At 31.8% G+C, this 27,433-nt stretch overlaps 1 protein-coding gene across 5 annotated transcripts in view; it reads left to right on the top strand.

The window, feature by feature from the left end:
* Positions 1–27,433, top strand: part of LOC144842931 (disks large homolog 4-like) — a 107,044-nt gene that overhangs the window by 57,388 nt on the left and 22,223 nt on the right. For 3 of the 5 annotated variants that reach the window (XM_078699541.1, XM_078699540.1, XM_078699543.1), the window contains 6 exons: positions 7,396–7,527; positions 22,639–22,722; positions 24,071–24,124; positions 25,794–25,918; positions 26,309–26,411; positions 27,130–27,333. In XM_078699541.1, the coding sequence (XP_078555667.1) occupies positions 7,396–7,527; positions 22,639–22,722; positions 24,071–24,124; positions 25,794–25,918; positions 26,309–26,411; positions 27,130–27,333 (702 nt within the window). Of the gene's footprint in view, positions 1–4,142; positions 4,269–7,395; positions 7,528–16,750; positions 17,122–22,638; positions 22,723–24,070; positions 24,125–25,793; positions 25,919–26,308; positions 26,412–27,129; positions 27,334–27,433 lie in introns of those variants that run through there. The other 2 variants (XM_078699542.1, XM_078699544.1) reach the window with 2 other exon arrangements.

Genomic DNA, 27,433 nt, shown 5'->3' with positions numbered 1-27,433 from the left:
TAATCTGTTTTTTTTCCAATAGAATATATACTCTACAATATACTTAAACGGTTAACTCAAATTTGTGCCCAGCTTACCCTAATAAACCAAAGTGGCCTTATTATAAGAAAGAGCACTACAGTATGTAAAAGTGTTCCACAAAACCCCTATCATTTTTTTGCAATAGAATATATAAACTCTCCAACACACACAAACGATTAACTTAAATATTGTGCCCAGCTTACCTGAAGAAACCACAGTGACCTTTAATTATAAGAGCACTACATAAATAAGTATGTCACAAAACCCCCATATAGTTAATAGTGAATGTAAGTACAGTTTAGCACCCAAATAAGGCCTCTATGCAATCATAGTATTCTGCCCACATAGTACGTGTATGATATGCCTTATTTTGTCTGTTAATTATTAGAAGAAATGTCCTCATGGGTGATTTCATGTGTTGTAGCATTTGATCTCATTCTTACAAATAATATGCCATTTTCCAAAATCCATTACTGCAAAATTGTTTATCAAAATACTATGGTCATTTAGAGTTTGAATTGTCAATTGTAGGCCATCCCAATTAGGCATGGTCTCTAGTGAATCTGATTCTGAATTTTTAAAATAAATTAACAGAATGTTTATTTAATTTGAGTATTATTACGATAAATACATAAAACAAAAAAATTGAAAAAACCTTGTTGAATGGCAAAGATGTATAGTAGAACAATATATTCATTAATTTTACAAATGAACTACAAAAATCTCAACTTTTACCTTTAAAAGAATTCACTTAAGTCATAAAATACTTTGTAATTCCATTATTTTTATGTTTTATTCCAAATAGATTAAACATGTTTTATTCATATTTTCTTCATAAAAATGTGATACTCAATGTTTTTTGGAAACTGCTACATTGATGGCAAAAAAAAGAAGTAATTTTGAGTGTTGCAAATTTGTCAGATCCAGGACATTTGCAAATATTATTTTCCTGAATTAAAAGCAAACTAAGTATAAATTCTGAATTGAAATAATTAATTAAAGATATTTAGTAGTTTCATTCAGTAATAAATACTGTAATAAAACTGTGTAGACTCTCGAATTTGTCAGTTTTAATTTATTATGCTTTTTATTTTTAGAAGAAGAAAGTTGTGATTTATCCATATTATTAGAAATATGAATAATTCTGTAATTTATTTGACTAGTCGCATAGAATCATTGCATTATTCAGTGTGCATATTAAAATATTTGTGACAAGAAATAATAATTTGTGATTAACAATAAATTAGCACATAAAATTGCATATTAAACTCAATTATGTATCTCAATATTGGTAACAGAAATTGAGTCATTAGTGTGGGAGTAAAAATCATATGTTTAATTTTTTTTCGCTTTTACAGTTAAAACTCCTCCTTTGAGACACCTATTCAGGGGACACCTATTCAGGGGACACCACTATAGTGACACCTCGTAATACGAATAAGGGGAAATGTTTCCACAGTATGCCAACCTCTATTCAGGGGACACCACTATAGGGACCATTTCTTGAAAACGAAAAAGGGGAAAGGTCTCCAAAGTATGTCAACCTCTATTCAGAGGACACCACTATAGTGATACTTTCTTGAAAACGAATAAGGGAAAAGGTTTCCACAGTATGTCAACCTCTATTCAGGGGACACTCCTCCATCGGTATTAGTCTTAAAAAGCTAGAATGCTAAAATTTTTTGTGAGATTATCATTTCACTGTTTTAATAACATTAATATAGTTCTCACTTTTTAGGTCACATGCATATGAAATAGAAAGTTTTTCTATTTTTAATATCTATAAACACAGTATACAGTATATCACTTGATAATGATAGTTTGCATAAAATATTACAGAAATCATCTTTAGTGAAACAAAAAGCTAGTGATTTATAGGTATACAGTTTGCGTGAAGCTTAAAGTTCAGAGCAGTGAAAGGCAGGTGATATTTAGCACGTAATCAATTTGCTTTACCATTCATTCTCGTAACTCTATTATGAATGGGAGGGGCTGCATGCATAGTCCATTCCGGACTGTTGTCTTTTTATTCGGAATGAAAGAAAAATCATAAAGGATCGAAATTACTATTATTCAATTTTTATTTCGGAATCTCTGGTGCATAGAAAGTAAAATTACATTTAGATTAATTAAAAATAAACAAGACTGTACAATATACTCTCTTTGATTTTTAAATCTCTTATAAATTTGATAACTGTCTTTTGTTCTACCAAAGTTAAAAATCATTTCATACTAATCCAGTGACAATTGACACATACAAGACCCAATCAAATGTCCCCTAAAGCTCTGTCTACTTTATGTGACAAAAAAATGTGATGTGCCCATATATGGGCATGATGATGTCATATAACTACCATATTTTGTGATATCACTACCATATTTGGGTACATCACACTTTTTTAATCAAACTAGTTTGATAGTGTAGACAGAGTTTTAAAATAATTGTGTCCACTGAATAGTGTAAACATACATTTGTTCATCATTCATTTCACAGTAAAGTGTCCCTTAAAGAGGGGTGGTGTCATTAAAGAGGAGTTGTGTCCCAAAAGAGCGGTGGTATCCAAAAAGAGGGGTGGTGTCCCAAAAAAGGGATGTGATTCTTACAGAGAAACGGCAGATTTAGTCAAGTATATAAATATAAATATCAAAATCAATAAATAATTATTAATAATACAAAATTGTTTTTTATCTAAAAGGGAGTACATTTTAAATACAGATTTTGATCTGTAGTTTAAAATAATAGAACACATGTTGAGGTATCATTAAAGAGTAAAAATAAATAATTGTTTAATTATAAAATCAATTGTGTTGCATTAATAAATGTAGATATTTAATAGGCCATTAAACATGCCTTTTACTTCATTTTCCATTTAAGCCAAGGATCCCCATGTGATCTTAACATACTGTTCAAACCTTTAGATAAAGAGTAAGAAATTCACGGAACGGCACGGTGAGAATTTTCTTCAGCAAGCTACCTCCAATCGCACGAAACCTGTAGTCAAGGACACCTTGTAATTACCGAATGAAAAATAGTCAATTTTTGCGTGTACCCACTGTTGCATTTATGTTAAATGCTATATACGTTTCTTACTAGCTCTCTGTGGAACAGTAATTAAATATTAAAAGTATCACATGAAGGCTGTGAATTGTGAGTCAGTTGAAGCCGCTAGAGTCATTTCTTTCATTCATGATATTATGTGGTTGTAGTAGACGGTTTTCATAGTCACTATAATAACTGATCATTCTTCTCTTCTGATTAAATCTGGCATATATTGCTAAACATGTGCAGTGTTTTTATAGTTTCTTCAGCCGGAGATTGAATACACTATCATTATATCTTTTTTTTCTTTAATGATGAGTTTGTAATTTTCAAAGCATTCACTGGTTAATGGAATATTCTAGGCTGTGTAATTTTTCTGCGTGTGTACACAAACCAACCGGCTTCCATCAAATAATCAGTTTGATTGAGCAAACATTGGGAAAATCAAATTCCCTAGGATTATAACTGTGTTCTTCAACTGCAGGCTGGTTTTGCAGTATATATTCAAGGTGTATGTGAATTGATTACTGTGTTTTTTTATGGAAGTATTGATTTCAGATATGTAGATAAATGTAATTCATTCATTTCTAGTTTTTATATTCAATCTGGTTTTATTAATGGAATAGTAAGGACAAAATATTGACATCCATATCAACTGGAAAATTATGTATTTTTTTTGAGTTGTGATTTTCACAGTGCTGTAAAGATTATTTTTCTTGAACGTTGCTAAAGTGTAGGAGTTTATTTCGTGCCTAGCTTACCTGGATAAACCGACAATAACCCGTGATCTCCAGAGGGAGAGCTTAGATACGAAAAGGAATTTATACAGTTAGGATATACCATAAAAGTTCTGTTTATTCCAGGTATTGACTAGAGGAGAAATGACATATTTCGATTCCATTGTGAAGGGTTTCAAATACAAATCTTGAAAAGTTCTAAATTCTGAAGATGCTTGATATGACAACAAAGGATAGTTGACACATGTTTTACAACGAAACCAGCAACATACGAACGTTGTGACTTGTCTTCAATTTGTACTACGCACAATAAAAAAAAACACGTTCTGATTAGGATTTTGAAGAACTTTACTATCAAAATGCAAGAGTACGAGTTGGTACTTGACTCGCCGACGAGCTCTTTTTGGCCGTTGAGCTGCCTAAATGCAATGTTCGGTTGCCGACGTATTAGGAGGCGCAGTGAATCAAATGTAAGGATTTTATTATTTAACAAAAAAAAGATTAATGCCATTTTTCTCAATATAATGTTTTCTTAAATATTTTTTTGGTAAATTGGAAGGATTTATAATTGATGCGATTTATATTATGTATTGGCAGTTCTACGAAAACCTTTCTCATCAACTATGTCTCATAATGATAAAAAGTTAGCTCACAGTGATTCAAAGTGAGCATAACGTAAGGTCAATACACAGACGAGCGATAATAGTAAGCGGAAAACCGCATAGCTTGTCTAAAAAATAGAATCTGTCTCTATCCTGAGTGGAAACCGCTCGCTCTGCGTTGTGTGTACATGGCCATAAGCAAAATTGATGGCTTGGGATCACTGGGACTATTTCTACCGACAACACAAAATACAGAACAATTAATATTAATTTCTTTAATATACATCTACGTATTTTATCAAAAAAAAATTTTCTAGTCTAGTTTTCTATTTAGGCCTAGATTTGGAAAATATCTGAGACTCAAACCAAAATAGTCTAGTAGTAGATCTCTGCCTTAACAAACACCCTGTACAAGTAAATGCAATATTATAAAATTGTACTGTAGTTATTTCTTGATTTTGTAGACCAATGAAAATGAATAAATATTCTTGAAACTGATACGTTTCTGCGTAACTTGATATCAACACGAACGTAATTTTTAAATGATAAATTGAAAAATCGCTAGTACCAATTACGAATTCTTGCTTCTGCCCTAGTATATCAACCAAGGAATCCACTGTACATCAATTACTAACTACCGTATAGCCATAGAATATCGCATACAACATATTTAATGTGTAAGCTGATATCTTACTCGCAAACGACAGTAGCAAAAAAGTGAAACTTAATGTTTATTAATGATATGAATTACAAATCATTTACTCATAATGTCGATATCATTGACTAGAACTCAGTGTTATTAAAGTATCACCATCTCAAACTGACACAATTTTGAGTCGTATAATTTTTACTTAGTTAGAGACATTCATATTTCAGGTGTTCGATAAAAATTTAACTTTTGTCATTAACACCACAAAGAGGCACGGATTGTTTAACGCGTTTGTAGAATAAGAAAATTGGTTTTATATAGAACATAATTTAGACAAAATTACTGGTAATGTAAAATTCCAAATACTTAGAACCCCTAGTAAGGAGATATCTTCAGGTCCAACAAAAGCAAACCTTTAACTAATCGCAGAGGCTACGTCTACGCCTAGTCGTAGATGCAAATCCCTGTGCTATTTCTACGACTATTAAGACGATCTGGTCTCAGGCTGTAGTCTATAAAAAAAATCATCCCTCTAGGAAAATGGTGACAAAAGATGGTCAATAAAAAAGATGGTGAGTAAAACAAAATATTAAAACAAAAAATTAATAGAGGTGTCCCCTGAATCGGGATTTGCCTAGTGTTAAAACATATATTGGCCATTGTTTGTTACCAGTGTCCCCTTAACAGAGGTGTCCCAAAAGGTGCGTTCTACTGTATGATATGTTATAGAAAAAAAAATGCTTTTCAAATTATACCTTGTGGAGTTTCCAATATCATCCAATAGCATTCCTTTAGTTACTTTATTACTCTTAAAAGAATAGAAATACATTAATATCTGTTCACTGATTGACTTTAGGCAAGATAACAATAGCAATATGTCAATGTAAAAGCATTTATTGTCAAAACATAGCCTCTAATTGTCTTATGTTATTAACTTTGATTGAAAGAAACGTCTGAAATTTATGTATGAAGCTCTGAGGGGAAAGTATGAAATTGTCCATACAAGGAATGCTAGTTCATTGGCGCAGTGTTTTTTTTTTAACTTAGTGGTAATAAAATATAGACTATTCACAAATTGTTTAAATGTAAACAATAGATCCAGTAGAACCACTATTAAAGGAGCCTAACAAAATGTCCCCTTAATAGAGGTTTCCCATTTTTGTATAATTTCATATGCCGTCCATCAGTAATTAGTTTGAGACATCATTTTTTAATAGACAACCCTATTAAACAAACAGGGGTAATATATTTTTTTATCACTAATGCCAACTCATTTGACAGCTAAAGCCTTGTCTACACTATCAAACTTTATGTGACAAAAAAATGTGATGTGCCCATATATGGACATGTCATATTACTACCATATTTATAATATTATACATGAAATAAAATACAAAATATTTTGCTCTGCAACAAATAGTGAACATTTCCAAATTGAATAATTAATGAAGTGGATAACAAGATCCTTATTATACTGTAGAACTGCAGTGGGTACTAAACTACTATGCATAATTTAGGACAATATTGACAATGATTTTTCCACTGACTCACCTTCTTATCACCATAGCAATTTAATAATTCTCTCAATTTGTTGCATGACTCATGTTAGAATCTTTAATGTACTATTTTTTTTAATCCTACGTATTTATCACAACATCAAATTTAGTCATATTTATCGGATGAAAAATGCAATTAGCAGTGATGATAAATTGGTTAGATAAGCTTTTTTATTTCAGTACAAACCTGTCATAATTTATTACAGATTATGTTGAAGATTTTAATTTTTAAGCAGCCAATTAAATTTGATAACAAATTAGAAATGCTTTTTAAATTAGTTGCTTTGGCTAGACAATGGTGTATGGTGTATCTCAATATATTAAGATCCGTCTACACTATCAAACTTGACGGCACAAAAATATGTAATGCCCATATATGGACATGATTGTGTCGTATCACTACCATATTTGGGCATATCACTACCATATTTGAGCACATCACACTAGTTTGATAGTGTAACTAGAGCTTTATATATATTTGTAATCCTGTTTTAACATCTATTATTGAACTAAATACTGATTTTCATCTCAAATACAATAATGTTGCATTTCATTTTCAAACATTTGATTTCTTTTAATATATTGTTTAAGGTTTTTAAAATATTTTTGAAATATTTTATGTTAATTGTTTATATATTTTTAATCCATTTTGTGGGAAGTGGCAGGTTTCCCACTGTTGAATGTCTCGGAAAATAAATAAATCTAATATTTATTTGCAGATACTGTAGTTACCTGAACACCTGTTAAGTGAACTTGAAAACTAAATATTTATCACATTTGTATCTTACAGTATAATTACAATGAAGATGAGATAGATAGAATGGACGGACCACAACTGGTACCCGTCGTTGGGGGCAGTGTTGAGCAGAGGAGAGAAAATATACAAACCTACGTACAAAAATCTACAGTTCAAAATGCTCAGGTAAAATTTGTAGGTCAATTGTAAATATTATTTTGAGCGATTTTAATCTTTTTCTCTTCATAATTTTGTGTTAAACTCATGATAGAGTATTATCAGTGGTTAAATCTCAGCAGAGAAACTGTGGAGAGTTAAATATAAAATTTTGGGTTTTCACTGATTTGTATTAGTACCCAGCAATATTCAGCAATAACACTTGAAAGGAAATTCTACCTTAAAAACATTATAAAATGTATTGTCCCCAAAAACCTGAAAAATAAAGATGAATAAAATCATACTTTGAATATGCTATTTTGCAGTTTTAATGAAGTTATTCACTTCTGTAAAAAAAAAATTATATTATTTTTTAGGGGGACAATATATCTTTAAACTCATGATAGAATTTTAAACGAGTCATCTCAACTGTGGAGATTTTTAATAGATTTTGGGGTTTCAAAGATTTGTACTAGTACCCATCAATATTCAGCAATAACAATTCCTAGATAAATGATAAAATCCTACCACTTACTTAAAGGAAATGCTTTGTCTAATGGCTTCAAATGAATTAATATTAAATAATTAAAAGCTAATACAAAATGAAAGTAATAATCATAATGATTTGGTAACATCACATTTACAGTATAAGACGCCATTTAAAAGAAAAGATAAAAGTGCCGTACTTCATAAAAAATTGTATCAACATCATTTACAAACGAGCTACAAATGCAGTAACCATGATTAAAAATAACCATGTATGTACAAAATGACACAAGTTACATCATGGGAAATAAATGAGTTTTTAGTATAAAAAAATCCAATAGGCTATATGACGCTAAAGGACTTTTCACTAGATGCGGAATGTGACGTAATTAATTGCAACATAGTTAATTAATCTGCCTTGATTTTCATAGAATTTATGTATGTTAAAATTATATTTCAGATTTAATTATATTGAGAAGCAATTTATCAGTTGGGTAACCATAGGAAAAACCATGTTCTTGAAAATAGCAATGTTTAGTGAAAATTTAACCATAGAAATACTTGATTTTCATATAATTTATGTATGCTATTTAGATTGTAGATTAAATTATATTGAAGTAATTGATCAGTTGGGTAACCATAGGAAAAACCATGTTCTAGAAAATAGCAAAAAGTTGAAAAGTTAACCATAGAAATACATAGTTGAATTAAAAATCAGGGACGGATCCAGCATTATAGATTAGGTGGGGCTAAATATTTCAGAAATGAACAAAACGATCCATCAGATTGCAGAAAAATAAAAATAGTCATTTTATTTTAAAAAGACATGGCTGTTAAATTTTAGGGGGGTGCTAAAACCTGTTTAGCTGCCGCCTAAATACGCATCTGTTAGAAAATATGAGAGCAGACTAGACATATTTTTTAATGTACAGGACAAACATGGCAATTGAGAAAATATTTGAGCATCTCTTGAATAGCAATAGTGCCCTCTATTATTTTAAATAATTGGATTTTCAAAAAATTAATATAGAGGGATACTTGTTAGTTGAGTGTTGAAGAACACAACCATTGAGAATTTGTTTGTATAGTATATTAGTATTATATTATTATAGTACTAGTATAAATTATATAATAGGTAAGTTTAAAAATGGCACTGCTTTTGTTTTAAGATGCAGTAATTCAATTTATTTCATGTCTGTCAAAAAACATAATAAAATAAAACATACAATAACAAAAATATGTGTATAATATTAAAATTCAGGATACTTAGGAACGAGAAGGAACAGAGTGAAAAGGGGTAGCAGAATAGGCAAAAGAAAAAATTTCAAATACCATAGGCCTTCAGGTCTACAAACTTTATGTGACAAAAAAAATGTGATGTGCATATAATATGGACATGATGATGTCATTACACTACCATTTTTGGGAATATCACTACCATATTTGGGCACATCACACTTTTGTTTATCAATATCAAACAAGTTGATAGTGTAGACAGAGCTTAGCCATGCTCCTTCACCTTTAAATGTATGTAGTAAAGTAGATTCAGGCGTGATGTTGGCAGATGCTTAACAATTGCATTTTAAATTAATTTTTTTCATTTCTAGCTCATTATAATTTTATATGAATTAAATGTTTCACCAGTCAGGTTATTATTTTTTAATTTCTCTTCATCTTTTGCTTTATTGGACAATGAGAAAATAAACATTGGACTTTACACTTTATATACTAATTAATTTTTCATAAACACTAGTCATCTGTTGTATACCTCAGGGAAAGAACGTACTATGTATACAGTATTGTGTGGTAGTGAAATCTTATATCAAGTATATTTTTGGCAAAAAATCAATATTATGTGACTGATATTGCATCGCATTATAATTTAGCTTCATTATTATTAACAATTAAAAAATAATATTAACTCCTTACATTAGATGCAGTATGATTGATTAAAATGTATCTATTGTACAGAAACCTCATTGTTAAAATAACATCATTATAATATTCCTTTGCTAACATTCACTCATATGATAACTTTAATAACCCTAATCATTATAATTTGATATGGACGTACAGTACATACTGTATACTTGAGGAAAAAAATATACAAAAATTATCGGAAAAAAAACACATCGGCCTAAAAATCACAGAGGTGACGTATTGACCAGACTTTAACCAACATCAACAGTTTAATTGAACAAACTGAATTTTTTAATAAAGAATAATTAATGAGACAATAGATATATAGCAGCATTTAACTTCATAATATATTCTGTTTTATATATTTTAAAGATTTCTACAGTATAATATAGTATATTGATATTTCATCAAACTATTGTCTGTTTTTCTAGACATGTCAACTAATTAAATAAACAGAATAACACAAACCTCTCTAAGGATAATACCAATTTGCAGACTTTAAGACCTGTCTGGCAATGACTCGTCTCCACCTATTAATACATTAATGTATATAGCGTCGTCGGAAACCAATGAACTATTTTATAAAAAGAGTCATACAGTAGCATTGTTTGCCAGGAAATTATTTATATCATTTGTTAATACCTATAAAGACTGTAGTCACAGTGTGTGTCACCGGCAATGTTATATTTAAAGTCAGTTTTAAATGCTTGTCTAGTCGATTTTACAATTAGATGCGGTTTATGAAATTTTTAATTATACACTGCATACAATATGTGACAAACTGTATAATAATTATATGCTATTGTATGAACAAAATAAATATAAAAGATGTCTGACAATGACATAACAATATACTCTATCTTCAGCTCTGTCTACACTATCAAACTTGATGTGACAACATGTGATGTGCCCAAATATGGACATGATGATGTCATATCACTACCATATTTGAGCATCACTATCATATATCATTTTATTTATCAAAAACTAGTTTGATAGTGTAGACAGGGCTTTAACATTCAAATTCTATAAAGAACTCTAATACACTATGCTACGTAAATGCAGTTATGTGCGTGCATACATACTTACACGGGCAACTGAACGTATTATAAATTACATGAGCAGCATTTTGTGGCCAAGATATTGATTATGTACAGTAACTCTTGATTGTATTGCATATCAATAGTAATTAACATCAACTCTATATTTTACAGTGGAAGTTAAGTGCAATTTAGTCATACACGGTTGTAAGGCCAAATATATATATAAAAAACTTCGGTATCTGTAACAAATTTGTCGTGTTTTGGGACATTGATTCATAAATATCATACATATCACCTGATTGTTTTTGACTATTATTATTTTTACAGAATGTGAGAAAATTTCTTTATAAAACACTACAAAAAAAAAATTCCTAAATTAATATTTACTGGTTTTTTCATTAAAAGTAATTTTTTTTAATAACCACTATTATTTTCGAGCTCAATGCTTTTAAAAGACAAAATATAAATTCTAATTCTCATCTTTTGTTTGTTGGCTAATCTCTCGAAATTATTAACTTTAACTTGATATAAATTTACTCATTGTTAAATATTTTTTTAAAATTTATTTATAAAATTAATATTAAGTATATTCTATTTTGGTGTGTGCTTAGTATTCACAATTTATGGTGTATAATTTCACTTGGGTGTCTTATTTAAAATATTAATTTATTTCTTAAGATTGATATTAATAAATCTATGGAATATATTTACATTGTTATTAATGAAAAAATGACGGAGTATAATCCCATGCTCGAATATAATCTCATGCTTCAGTATAATTCCATGCTCTAATATAATCCCATCCTCTAATGTAATCCCATGCTCTAATATAATTCCATGCTCTAATATAATTCCATGCTCTAATATAATTCCATGCTCTAATATAATTCCATGCTCTAATATAATCCCATTCTCTAAAAAAATCCCATGTTCGAGTATAATCCCACCCTTTAAATTCTCCAATTTTCCTATCCACATTGGGACTATAGTGTAATAATAATACTAGCATGGAGCAACAAAATTGCTTCATAGTAATATTATTAGTAACTACAGTATTCTTTGAGACTGGAAAAAAGTATGATAAAATACATTATATAAATATGAATGGAAGATATTTTTTTTTAGATAGCAAATTATAATTTTTAAATATATTATATTACTTATGTCCTTGGTATCATGCACTTAATATAACAAGTTGAATAAAACCAACAATCAGCCTAAATAATTGCTATGTTACCATGGTGATGGCATGCACTTGGTTCAAGCCTTCTGTAGTTTTGTGTTTAATGTCAAGTGATAGATCAATACCACCAAGTAACATTTTTATTTTTATTAATAATACTAGGTATCCCAATGACAAAATTCAAATTAATGATGGTACTTTTTCTTTCAGTTAATCAAAAGGAACTTACTGAACATAAACTTTTGCAATTTAAATGATTGAAATCGGATTATCCATTCAAAAGTTATGGTCCGTTAAAATGCTAAAAAAACAATGATTTTTGCTTGAAAAATGGCATTTTTTCCAATTATATTTGGAACCACTTTTGAAGGGTTATAACTTTTATATTAATAACTTTAAAGTTCTTATTTTTGCCAAACCCATAGATACAACAGAGTTGTACAAGACTATTTTTTTTGGGGTGTCCTCGACATTTTTTTTTTTAGATATCGCCCTCCAAAATTCGTCCGAGGGCTTTTTGCGCGTATTTTTACCAATGTCTCAAAAATGTCAAAAAAGGTCCCAACTTTTGAACCAGTGTGTAAATTGACTTCTTTTTTTGTGCATTGCATTAGAATGTAATATGTATTTTAGTAAGGTTATTTATATTGACAGGTAGGTATTTCATTTATTTCATAAAATATTGTTAAAAAATGTTGAAAATGTGAAAAAAAAAAATATATAGTGTTAAAATACTGTGTGGGTATTGTTTCTTTTCATTAAATATTATTTTTCGTAAGTATAATTTTTTTTTATAATTCTAGTATTTAAATTTATAATTATAATCATATATTATTTTAATTGATTTTCGAACCGCCAAAAATAATAATTAAGCCCGTACTTATTATGTGTTCGATTTCATTTCGAGCGCCGGGCCGGACGTAGACTCGGCCGCGCCTACAAGTTAAGTTATATATAGGCCTAAAGTAAAGCCTAACGCTAAATTCTGCCTAAGAAATATCGAGAAGAAACAGACAAATTTTAAATTTAACAAAGTAATTACCTCAATAGTATAATGTTAACATGTTTAATTTTATTTCCCTTTCGATTATTCTAACCGAAAGTTGTACTTTAAAATGAAATATACGGAATAAAATAAGGCCAAGAAACAGCGTATACATATACAACGGCAGCCCTGACCAAAGCGCGTTTCGGCCGCCTACATAGAATGGGTTACGGCCGCTGCATAGCAAATTCAAAGCTTCTTAAATTTCTTCGGTACATTTCTTCCTAACGTACTTGCTTTATATAGCAGATTGATAAATATTCCACTTATTAAATAATTTAATAAATCGGTAAAATTGACGTTTCGAAGCAAAATATTCCATGCGAGGCGACATTTTTCGACATGCCTCGTGTGCGGCGAAGACTACTTCAGAAAATGGAACAGTCCACTGCGGGGGTATCCAATCATGAATTAACGCGCTAATACATGCATACCATGCACATTGCCTGTGCGACGGTAATTTAGTAATAAGCGGAGAACTGAATCCCCCGTAAGGAAAATGGTAAACACTGATATTTATGGTAGGGATTATTTTTTCAGTGGTTGGTCTTGTTGGCCTCTTCGCACGAGGTCCACGCAAAGTCAAATAAAACGATGTGGTTTATCAAACAGAAATATAAATTAGCTTCAATTCAATACTAAATTAGCCAAATTTTGATAATTAGAATGACTCAAAAATTCAATTTTTATCGTTAAAATTGACATTTGAGGCGGATGTACATAATAATAATAACCGATTTACATACCAAAAAAAAGAGTATTTAAAGCCTGATAACATGCAGCAAAAATTACTCCACCACCTATTATGGACCTCGTGCGATCGTGTTTTCAAAATGGGTAGGTGTTTTCCAAAGTTATTTTTAGCGCGCGGATTTCGGCTCGCCGGCTTTTGTACCTCATTTTTAACTCGCGTTTTCTATTAAAATGTTTAATAAACATAGATTAAAAATATATAAAAATAATCCCTTAAACAAGATCTTTCCAAACATATAATTTTTATTCACATGGGTACATAAGAAATAGTATATTTTTAACATCAAAGACACGTCACTTTTTGAAATTTCCCGAACGTGTTAAAATCGCGGTAACGAAAATCCGCTTCATTGGGATACCTAATAATACAACAAAAATGAGATTGTAGTATGTATTTTTAGAATACTAGTTGCAGTGTTAGTTTAATTTAGGCAATGAGAACCTACTATCTTTACTTACAGTATTCCCAAACCCTTATGAATGTAGCTGTAGTTTGGTATAATAGGAGGCTATGAAGAGGGGTTTTTTTCATGGTAGGTGATACAATAAGTAATTTAGACAGCCTGGTAATAATAATAATAATATCCTGGATTTATATAGCTCCTAATGTTGTGAAACTTCTAAAAGCGCTGAACATTATTACCCCACTCATTTTTTGCATCAAACATGTACTGTATGGAAACATACTCCCATAATGGCAATGCAGCTAGTAATCAGTGCAAAGTTGTGTCTTGATCGAACCAGGTACCCATTTATACACCTGGGTGGAGAGAGGCAAACGTAAGTAAAGCATCTTGCCGAAGGATACAAGCACTGCGGCAGAGTTGGATTCGAACCGCGATCTCACGATCAGTAGTCCAACGTCTAACACACTGCGCCACACACCGTTACAGGTACAGGTGATTTAGACCCACCCATCACAACTAAATGCCTAATAAAATAAGGTTGATTTTGTTTTTCTGGTGAAGGCCATGCCTAATGAATGGCTTAATAAAAATAGATTTGTTTTTTGTATCTGTAGTTTAATTGTTTTGTGATATGCATACTGGCCCCACTGGGAGAACAGTCTTTTGTCACCCAGTATTAAAGAATAATAAATTAATTAAAATTAAGTTTGCCATCACTCTGCTATCTATGATTTTATAATTTATGAGAGCAATATTCAAAATTGTTTAGGCATTATCTTCTTGTGTGAGGAATTGATTCAATTTGGGATTTAAATTCAGCACATGATGCCGAATTAGGGACTGTGACTTGTATCGCATAGCTTGCAGTCGTTGATCAATTATTCAGCCAGTTTATTAATTAGATTGAAGTCTTCATTAGATCTATTCTTATATTAGAAGATTCCTAAGCCATTAGTGACTGGTTCAGTAACGTAAGCCACTATCGGAAACTAACAAAATACTAATCAATTTCTCCGACCACAAGTCTAAATTCTGAAGATATTCTCCTGACCAATAGGAATGGTTTAGTTGATGGATTATAATTATTATTTAGTAATGTGTCTTTTCTTCCGGTAGGCTTCTTTGGAGAAATCTTAAGATATAGTCTGTGTTATCCAATCCAATATTTTATATGTTTAGAGTTTATACTACTCTGAATAATACTATGTTACAAGTTTTATTATCTGGTTTTTTTAAACACTAAACCATCGTAACAGTACATACAGTATTAACGAAAGTGTGTTTTATTTCAAGCAGTTCACTGTTTGCACACTTGATCGCACAAGCATAACCGTTCTGTACCGCGCTAATTTGTTGTTTTGCCCATTACCAGCTCCAGTTTCAAAGCACCCAGCAGTATTGATTGAACATCAACAGGGTATTGTGAACGTATTGTTTGTACTTCAGCTGGTAATAAAAGGGCCTATTGTCCGCCAGCTTTGTTACACAATACCTCAGCTAAAACAGTCTCTTTTCAAATGTGCTTGGCCACATTAAGGTGCAAGCAAGCTTCTTGAGTTTGTTTTTCTCTACCAGTATTTTTAACCTTTTGAATGTTTGTCCGTCGTTCATCTGTTGGTTTTGTACAGTCAGGGATGTATTGGGTAGGTTGATTTATTGTAATTCACATGGTTTGGATGCTGTTAGATAACTGGAAGCTTTTCATTATTGCTTTTATTGTTCAATGGAAAACATGTTGAAACTGTTATAATGAAGATCTCCATTTTGTAAGATCATTTTAACAATTTCTCTGTGGATATTAACGTGCTTTCACTCTATAGAGCTACTACCATTAACCATTGTAATTAGCACAAATGACATGAAGTCGTGTTAAATTTAGTCATCAAGCCTTTTGTAAGATGCTGTTGTTGTTGGTTACACGGTACTAGGAAAAAGCATTCATCATTAATATTGGCGATTTTTATCTTATTTTAATATATCGTTATTTTGGTTTCTGTTTTGAATCTCAGCTGGAAAGTATTTTATTATCAATGAATGATTGTCAGATATTAATAACGTAGATAACAGTTTAGTACAGTTACTGATAAAGTATCCTGGTATCGGAACATTAAGAAATCAATTTTCTATACAGTTCTAACACATTCTGCTGATTCACACATTGGAACACAGTTCAGAAGAGCCTATTGGAAGAGAATAAGGGCTTCTGAGTGGTTAGTTTTACCCTGGAGAAATGTAAACACGGAAAGAGCGCTCATTTGCAGGCTTTGTGTGTATTTCAGATACAGGAAGAAGTAAATAATATCAGACAATGTGTTTATTGTTTGCTAATAATATTACTTTCTGTATTGAATAATAGGAAGTGCTGGATGATATACTTTGTTTCGCATACTGAATTGTTTTTCTGTATTGGATTTATATTTACATCGCCACAGACTTGTTTCATGTTGCTTGCAATTATACGCTAATCTTAAAATTAACAAGAAGGTATTTTATCAGCTTTCGTGTTTGTCTTACTGTTTGCACTTGTCTGCGTGTGGACGAATCATTTATTGGACTTAGCGTACGCATATTTGACTGTTGTCAGTGTAAACAGGCGCTAAGTGGTAGGAAGATAATACTCTATAAAGAGTACAGTAGGTTTGGATTTTAATACTGTGTGAACAAAGCTTTGGATCATATAGACTGCTATATGACAATTCTGGGAAGTTAATGATCTAACAAATTGACAAGATGCATGTTGCAGTTGATGTATCATCTTCACTGCTGCTTAGAAAGGGAAAGCGTAGGGTAAGCAAATAATAGTATAAATAATTAATACCGTACCATAAAGTCACTTTCACATAATATGTATAGAGAATCGAGATGAGAGGATATTTGGCATACATAAAACAAGTGCTTCTTTACTCTCTTATTATCTAATTGTGTACTGTGTAATCAATTTTTATTTGTCTAATTTTATTTTTTTCTACGGTATTAAAATTTTTCCCTTTTCACTAGTAAATTGTGTAGGTTGCTACAATATTTTGTGTTTAAAGCTACACTATCAAACTAGTTTGATAGCACAAAAGTATGATGTACCCATATGGTAGTGGTATGCCCAAATATGGTAGTGATATGAAATCATGTCCATATATGGGCACATCACATTTTTTTGTCACACGTTTGATAGTGATAATGCACAGTACAGACTTGGTATGGATTTTATATATTTTTTGTTTAAATCAAGGCTTCAAATTATGCATGCCAGCCAGGTGTTTGTTACTTTTATTGGTAGGTGAATATCAATACAATATTCAACTATATTAATAACAATACAATATTATTTTGATAATTTTGCCATGAACTTTCATGTCCTTGCTGGTTTGTTTATTGAAGCCAGGCTGTTTGGATACTGAAAAAATATTTAACAATGATGTATGGTACAGGACCAAAAGCCATACTTTAAAAATAGCATCCAATTGGGTTGACTTTAAATATATTCTTTATACTGGGTGACCTCTTCAGTCAAAGACTCTTCTCCCAGAGGGCCGAGTAATACTGGATGATGAGTGATGTGTGTGACACAGTGGCTGTGTATACTTGTACACCATCGTAACCCCCTACTCATGCACATGAGCCAAATGTGTATACTGACATGCAGTTTATAGTCTTTATTAGAGAACACTCTACCACCAGAACCATGACGTGAGCGAGCCTCGAACCCTTACCGATGTTATCGCTACTTATTAAAGTTCAATTTTCCAACCGCTCGGCCACTCACTGTAGAGATGTACTATACAGTAACAATAGCTAGAGACATCTAGGGGTACTGTACTGTATGTGGATAGGAGGCCTGCACAATTAAACATTTTACATTGTATCATTTTACAAATTATTGGGAAAATGTTTTTAGAGCTGTTAATGGGGAGGACAGAGAGCAATAAAAAAATGCTAAAACTCCATTAACATACTGTACGTACGGTAAAGTACACTATTGCTTTCACTATATGCAGTAAGCCTCCATATGTACTGTATAGTATTGTACAAATTCTTTTGGGGTGTTGTTCTAAATTTATTCGCCTATGTTCATTCAATTCATTGTACATGTTCGAATGTTGGAAGGTTGTTAAGTTGATTACGTCAAATTAATTAGATATACTCGTGTCATGATATCGATGATTTTTTTTTTATAACACGTGCTTACGCTGCCCGAAGTAACGAGCCATGCTGGTTGTTGTTCATCAATCGTTATTGATGTTGACTAAAATGAGATTGAAATTGTGCGTACCAAGGTCATGTCATCTGATTTCTTTATTACATTCATGTTAATTTAAAGTATGTTCAATTAGTTTTCTGTTTATAAAACATTTCTAATAAAACAATTCCGAATAATATTAATTTAATTAAATCACAAAAGAAGTCTGATTTCATTTCACTCCCAAATTTCATCATCTTTATAATATTGTATCTCATTATGTTGGCACTTTCTGTTAAAAAAAATCAAATTTGGCACATCTGGCTTGTTGTGTACAGTGCGTTCTTGGAAGAGTGTAAGGCTACCCTGGTGTACTGGTCCATCTTATTCCCTATCATTGAGTACTAGTAGACGTATGAGCGCCGTTTGGTAGCAGAACTTACTGTACACGAGAGACAAGGGACTTAATAGGGGAGATGAAAAGTTGTCTGTATAACATCTGGTCCTATGCACTTTACTGTACTGTATATAGTACTGTAAAGCGCAAATATGAATGCTTTACAGTATGCCCAGATAGAAATGTATAAAGTACAACATGCAGTACAGTATTAACCCATCATCATACAGTATATTAGGATAAATGTAAAGTTCTGTCTACACTACACAAAAAAGTGTGAAGTTTTCCATAAATGTGGTAGTGATACCTGTATGCTAAAATATGGTAGTGATATGACATCATCATGTCCAGATATGAGTACATCACCTTTTTTTTGTCACATAAAGTTTGATTGTGTAAGACAGAGCTTAACAAAATGTGGAAGTAGATACTGTATAAAAATAGTTGCATTGATCTTCTAAATACTGTATGCAAAATAGCCAACATGTCATACTCAAGTCAAAGAGACTTGATATTATTATTTGCATAATGATAGACAGTATTGTACATTTTTTTTTTCAATAATGCTACCAACATCAGATGTACAAATATTGACTTATGAATATTAGTTACTAATAACTGACGTTATTATACAGATATTGACTGCTTAGAGGTTAAATATAAGATTTGACATCCCCGAGGGAATGATATTATGTTCGAGGGAATATATATTTCCCGAAGCGCCAGCTGAGGGAAATATATATTCCCCGAGAACATAATATCATTCCCAAGGGGATGTCAAATCTTATATTTAACCGATATAAAAGGCAATATCTGTTATATTATATAGCCAAGAACAAGTCTGCTGGTGAAGCTAGGCTAGGCCTCCTATTCTATAGATAGTATTTGTATTGTATGTAAACAAGCCTCCTGCCTAGACACCTTACCTTGCGAAGAATAATATACAGATAATTACTAATTAATGATTCCTTGGCAATAAAATATTCACTTAGGCCTAGGTCGTTTAAATTAACAGAAGAATTTCCATCAATAAGCCTATTAATAATAATATTATAATCAGGTAGGCCGAATAAACAATTCATCGTCTTCTCTTCGAGGAGCTAGCCGAATCACCGGATGTTCAGCGCGTAGTTACTAGGTTACTACCGTGAGTATTGACCAATCACAAACGGTGTTTCATCACATTTAGGGAGGACTAATAACAAATGAGGGCGCTATGTATGCATAGTTTAAATAGTTTAGATGAATAATTTCTTCAAGCAAGCTGCGTGGCGCAACGGTGGAAGCGTTGTCTTGCGATGGTGGAGTGACAATTCCACCCGAGTTCAAATCCAGTAGATGACTTTTGTTTATTTATCGGCGAACGCGAGTGTTGCCACACGAAAATTACACAGTCAATATCATCGAACTCGAGAATGTATATGATTAATGACAGGGGACACGATAATTACGCGAAAATTACTCAGTCAATATCATCGTTCTCGAGGATATATACGATTTACGATCCTCGAAGCGACAGTCATGTGACGCAGTTTCAACCAATCACGTTCACGTATTTACATAGGCTTGTAATATAAATATTTATTTCACACTTGCCATATTTAATGAACAAATGAGTATGGGTATTGTATTTTCATTAACATAGATAACAATGACACAAAATTTAAAATGAAAAGTATATTTTAATACTAAAACTCTACCTAATATCCGACACAATTTTAGGGATGTACTGTACTGTAATACTGTAGCTGGAAATCTAGGATGTTAACAAAAGGGTGGGCGGGAACAAAATAGAACAATTACCCTATAGTACTTCTAGGCAACCAAACAGGGTGTTAGAATTAGGCTGGGTGGAAAGCTTTACTGTACAATAAGCTTTATGTTAGGTGGAAGACTTCAAAGGTGGATGTCCTATCCTATGACAATTACATTCGGGGAGATTTTCCGGGTTACCCAGTACAGTACAAATTTGTTTAAAGCCTTACATTCTTACTGTACTCGAAATACAATCTGAAAATCAATTCTTTTTATACCAGTTCTTAGGTATCTGATTATAATGTATACATCTATAATGTAGAATCTATGTAATAATATCTGATTGCGTGTTCGCTGCCAGATTCCACCTTACCTATTGTAATAATTGCTCAATGAAGCAATGCATAGTGATTGTATCGCTGTTCACTTTATCCCTGTGCACTTGAGGCGCCGCGTCATATATTCCCCGTTTCCTTTCCATATGCGTCATCTCAAAAGTTGTTACAAGTTCGTTTTCCTATCTGAAAAAAATATTTCCTGAGATTTTATACAATGCATCAAGAATTGTTTCTTTAGTTGGACATATTTTTTTTTGGTTGAGATAGTTTGTATGTTGGATTATAATGTTGTTCTCGTCGATACATTTCCATAAGGTAAGGTTGGGATCAAAATTCGCAGAAACTACATAGATATTTGAGAAATATTGATTTTGTAGAAGTTAGTCTGAATAAAAGCTTCCTGAAAAACAGACAAATGGCCTGTAGTACAGATACTGTATTACTGATACTAGAATTGATATGTATTTTCAGTCCCTGTCTTTATCGTTTGTTGAAAAAAGCATTAATACATTCATTTCTATTGTGGTCATATCCAGGTGTGTTAAATGAACCTGTGTAGTTGTATCGTAGATATATTACATTTTAAAAATATTTTAGTCCATATTTTTTTTGATCTTCCAACGTACAGGTACCAGTATTTTACTGCTGTACAGTAAATTTGACATTTAATATTAAACTAATTTATTTGTTGAATTCTATAGAAAATATGGCAATGTTCAAATAAAGTCTTTCGATTTCGTTTATTGATCTCGTATTGAATGAATTGAAATTTCCTGGTTAAACAAAGTATACATATTCAACTTTCTTGAAATGTACATATAGTACAGTATAGTACAATACATATAGTACAGTATAGTACAGTATATAGTACAGTATAGTACAGTACATATAGTACAGTACATATAGTACAGTACATATAGTACAGTAGATAGAGTACATACTTTGTGTATTAGGGAGCGGCCGATTTACGATGACTTATAAGAACTACCAATTTCAACCTGAAAAAATCCAAACTGTGTCTAGAAAATAGTGATGAAATATGTCTAAAATTAGTTGACATGACTTTAACTTGTTCATACTGTAGATCGCTGTAAACCGAAAGTATATACAGTACCTACAGTATTGCTTATTCTGTAAATTCAATTGATATCATAAAAAAATATCAATATTGCATTTTCAAATTGACGTTCGATTTTGTTTACTAGCTATTGTGAATAAATTCAAATTCATCATGGTTTTATTCTAGTATAGTACTTATTGATTTTGGTTTTTTTAGCACCTTCAGAATGTACAGTACTTTCATTTACAATATGAATAACATATGTATTTAGTCTAGTTTAGATTAACTGTATTTGTTCTTAACAATAATACAGTTTAACACCAAGATGTTCAAAAAAAATAAAATTATTTAACTTTTCTTCTTTTTAAAGTACCATAACAACAAATAAACATTTTCAAATATAATATAATATTAATTCCTTCTTTCCGCATGGAGAATAGGGACTACGAGTTTCAGTCCTTTAAACTACCACGTCTTTGGCTGCAGGCATTGCCTCTCTACACATCCCGCACCCCAAACAAATATTACATTTTGATAAATATAGTACATTATAATGTAGTTTTTTTGTTTTTTCTTGCAGCCATCACCTGCCCCAGTTCGTGTCAACACAGAGCGCGTAGACCATCAGCCGGCCATGGTACGACAACCTGCACCTTATGTTAACGTAAGTAAAGAAGACTATATCAATGTCACCAAGCATGAATTATTTGACCCCAAGCTTTCACTGCAGCTTGGTTCCCACATAAGCGTGTTAATTTGAACAATCGCAACACAATGGAATGTCCAAACTATCGCTTGTGATTGGTCAACTCATTTGCGTTAGTGCCTACATCGATGCATCCAAGTTGGAACCAAGCTTTAAAACCTAAAGCTTGGTTTCAACTAGGACGCAAGGACAAAGACACAAAGCAAGCCAGTTGACCAATGACAAGTGACGGTGGTACCGGTATATGTTTTAAGACTATAGCCAACCCCAACTTGTTGGTGCCTCAAAGTGTTTCCTTAATATGTTTATTACTGTAAAGCTAACTCACTGTGATAATGTTCAGTAACTATTTTATACTCTAGTCCTAGTGCAAAAAATTACACCAGTTCCCTCTGTGCTTATACTGTATAGAGTACTGTATAATACATTGTTTAGTAATTAATTTGGGCTAGCAAACTGGCCTGTGGGATAGTAAACTAGCCAATTGAACTACTTAGAAATAATATTTAAACCAAACCCTGGTCATGGTACTAGGCTTCATAATATAATCAGTTGAAAACCTTCCAGAGTAATTAACATTGAAAATCAATGGTAGCTGTCTATTGACATTAAACGCAGGTTTCGTACAGGATCAATACAAGTTGGCATATTCGGATGTGTTTGTTGGGTCAATTGATCATAAAACACTAGTTCAGTTCAATGGTTATTGAATGATGTGAACTACAGCTCACCATTAATTATTACCATATACAGTTAGAACCTCCTTAGGGACAACCCTACTCAGTAGAATGAAATGAACGAGGGACAATGTGTTGTTTAACACTACAGCCAACCTCCATACAGAAACAAATATGTCCCCTTAATGGGGCGCTACTCTGACCTAAGTGATACATTTCTGAAAGCCTAGTTTTAACAGCAAGTAAAGTAAATCCATGTTTGGTACAGTACTTCTAATTAACTTTAACTGTATTTTGGAAAAAGCCTGTGTTCTCCTAAAACAGTAGCTAAATTCTCATTAAAAAATCTAATGCCATGTATCCCAAAACAATTAAAGGAGCTTTACCATAACATTAGTTTCCATTTTATTATATTTAGTACTACATTAACTGTAGAATTAATATGTCTAAAGGCTCTGTCTACACTATCAAAAAAAAGTGTGAATTGCCCAAGTATGGTAGTGATATGATATCATCACTTTTTTGTCACAAAGTTTGATAGTGTAGACTGAGCTTAAAAGATTAACTTAATATTTCTCAACATACGCTTTTAATAATGTTTGTTCTCTTTGTTTTTCTTGTCTCTACAGCCAGTTATAACAGAAGATGATAGATGGGATTATGAAGAAATAACTCTTAAAAGGGTAAGTATTGTTGAGATCTCAATTTGCGAAGTAGATTAAATCAATGAGGCTCTGAGTGCAGAACACACGTTGTATAAAGTATATCGTTCGCAGTTGTGTGAAAGAAAAGTATGATCAATAAAATTGAAAGTACAGTAAATCCACAGTAGCATGCCACATTATCTATCTATCCTTTTGAAGCAATTTCTATGTCACCTTCATTGGTCTTTCTACCCATCAATTCCACAATGATAATTGTTCATTATGATGATTTCTTCCCCAGCCTATTAATTATCTAGGTCATCTCCATACCTTGTTCTCTTCCTATTTATGGTAACCATGCAGAAGGTCAGATCTCTAGGGGTCATCCAGATCTTATTTTGTGACTGTCATTAATTACAGCATCCCACCGGATCCAATCCTTCTTACCTATAAATGGTCATTCCTTCCTCATTATTCATTCCAATTATAATATATTATTAAGACTGCATCTCTAGATTACTATTTGATGTTCACAACACAAGCCCTTCTAGAATGGATCCCTTTGGGAATTGATCAATATTGCAACCACTGTTGTTATTAGATTATGTGTACAGTGTTAACAATTAAGGGCTACTTCTTGTTGACTTGTGTTGGTAATAATATTGTAGTCTATAGCGAAGGCTCGTAGTAAAATTGATGTTTATGTCGTTGTGGGCAGAAGGTAAATCGACTCAAAGGGACTCTTACAGTACTGCGATTTGACTATTTAAACCGCAATATAAATATTATATAAAGGAACGTATGTATAGGCACTATATAAAATAAGTCAAATATTATATAACAGTATGTATTGTACACTCATTTACTTGGTTGGAGTGTTATTTTAAAAATGAATGATTAAATCTAGAGAGCCTGTACTGTACCTAATAGACAAATTCATAAAACAATTTTACAACTCAATTTGAATCGTATTATTACAGTATAGCTATTGTACACTCGTTTATGTGGTTGGAGTGTTTTTTTTCAAAATGAATGATAATCTATTTTAAGAAAGCTTGTACCTTAATAGACAAAACTGTACAGTACACAAATTCTTATAAAGAAATTTTACAACTCAATTTGAATCGCGAAACTGTCATTTCCATAAATAACTAAGCATACAATAGTGTTAGAACAGACATTAACCTTTTTTTTATCATCCATTAAACTGAAATTCACAATTGGAGTTCATTAGACTATGTGTAAATTTCTTTTAAACGATTGTTGAAACGGTTTTCTATTTTCGGATTAAACCATTTCTGTTGATTAACGTGATGCTATACACAAATTGGATATATTGATCTTTATGCTCATAGGTTGAAAGTATTTTGAAGAACGTTTAATTTGAAATTAAAAGCATTAAAATTTTCCAAATAATTGTGGTTTATTTCCTATGCATTTAGTGGTAGAATGCAATTTATTTATTTGGGGTAAAACACTTTGTATAGAACAAGTGCCGCATTCAAAATTCTCAATTAACCCTAATCGTTTGTCCTATGTCAACAGCCAATATACAGTAAAAAGATTGGAATACAAGCTTAATTGTAATGAAAATATTTAGGGTTATTTCAGGACATAAACATTTATTGAAATAATGTAGATCTCTAGATTCAATATTCTTTAAATAGTTAAAGTTATTGTAAATGAATGTTTTTTTTTTCTTTTATAGGGTGGAGCAGGACTAGGGTTTAGCATAGCCGGTGGAGCAGACAACCCTCATGTTGACAATGACCCAAGTATTTACATAACAAAGTTAATACCAGGGGGAGCAGCAGCATTAGATGGAAGACTTCAGTAAGTTATTAAGCGTGGTTTACGCAACGCAATGACGTACTGGCGCAAAGTGCTGTATTGCGTAATCACATGTTTTTTGCAAGCATCGCAGATCAATCATTGGAAGGGCATTTTCGTATGTTACATTACGTTGCGTTGCTAGTGGGAACCAAGATTTATTAATTAAGTCACAAATGAAAGTGAATTTACAAACTTGAGCAAGAGTGGCAAGATATTTTTTCAAATGCTGATCAGCATTTTGACAAGTTCTGGCTTTTAACTTGCATGCATGAAACACACAAAACATTTAGTTTTGTAATCAACCCTTTTCAATGTCTGTCTTAAAATAATCCAGTTGTAAAGATAAAATCTATAAAATTCATTAATATTGATCTTGTCTTTTTTCCCCAGAGTTAATGATGTTGTTGTTAAGGTAAACGAATGTGAAGTCCTTGGAGTTCCTCACCAAGAAGCTGTAGATGCATTGAAAAGAGCAGGAAACACAGTACACATGGTAGTCAGACAAAGAATAATTATGCTTTTTAAATAAATAAATAAATAATAATTGTCCCTCTGAAAAAATAAATATTTAAAAAGTTTTTGTTGAATATGCCATTTTAATGTCACATAATAATTATCCATTTTGACAAAAAATTGAATTGAAAAAAAAATGTATTTACCTGAAAAAACTGTAATTTAAAGCAAAAGATAGTCTGCCAGCCAATAGGTTTTTGATTGAATTTAACTGCTTATTTTGTCATTTTATACGTTTTTTTTCTATGGAGGTGATTAACCTTCATAGTTAACACTACGTAGTAACCTATTCAAATTAATCTTCATTTTTCAAGTTTTTAGGGGACAATACATCTTTAAATAACTTGTGATTATCAAAACAAATTCCTAAAAATGGAATTAACATGTTGCATATAATAACTGAAACATAAACTTTAATAATGGTTATTTTACGCTACCATGATTTCGTCTTGGGAAGAATAGTTATACTACCTCAGAAGAGTTTGCATGTCCAAATAAAGTCTGTGAGCATTATATAATACTTTGTTTTTTTTGGTAACAAGTGTAATCAAATGATTGTGATTCTTCAGTGATTGTGTGTCACCCCTTGGGCTCTTGTGATACAGACTGGCGTACAACACCATTACTACTCACATTAGAATTTAGACTATTTAGTTTTAGATTTGCATTTTCATGTTTCTTTGTGTTTTTCACTACAGATTGTGAGGCGGAGACCGCCTCCCAGTGGAGGGTGTTTCACCTTAGAATTAATCAAAGGTTCTAAGGGCCTAGGATTCAGTATCGCAGGAGGTAAAGGAAATCAACACATACCCGGAGATAATGGTATATATGTCACAAAGATCATCGATGGTGGTGCTGCTCAACAAGATGGCAGACTCAGTGTAGGAGACAAGATTGTTGCCGTAAGTGCTCATTAATTTCAAGGTTTCTGATTGGTCAGTACAGTTTGAGACGGGGTTCTGAATATTACTCCAAATGTCATTGGATAACATTCTCATACAT

The sequence above is a fragment of the Antedon bifida genome, chromosome 5, assembly GCF_963402885.1.
Source record: "Antedon bifida chromosome 5, ecAntBifi1.1, whole genome shotgun sequence".
Taxonomy (NCBI): Eukaryota; Metazoa; Echinodermata; class Crinoidea; order Comatulida; family Antedonidae; genus Antedon; species Antedon bifida.
The sequence above is the reverse complement of the archived record's forward strand: the minus strand, read 5'-3'. Positions and strand labels throughout refer to the sequence as shown.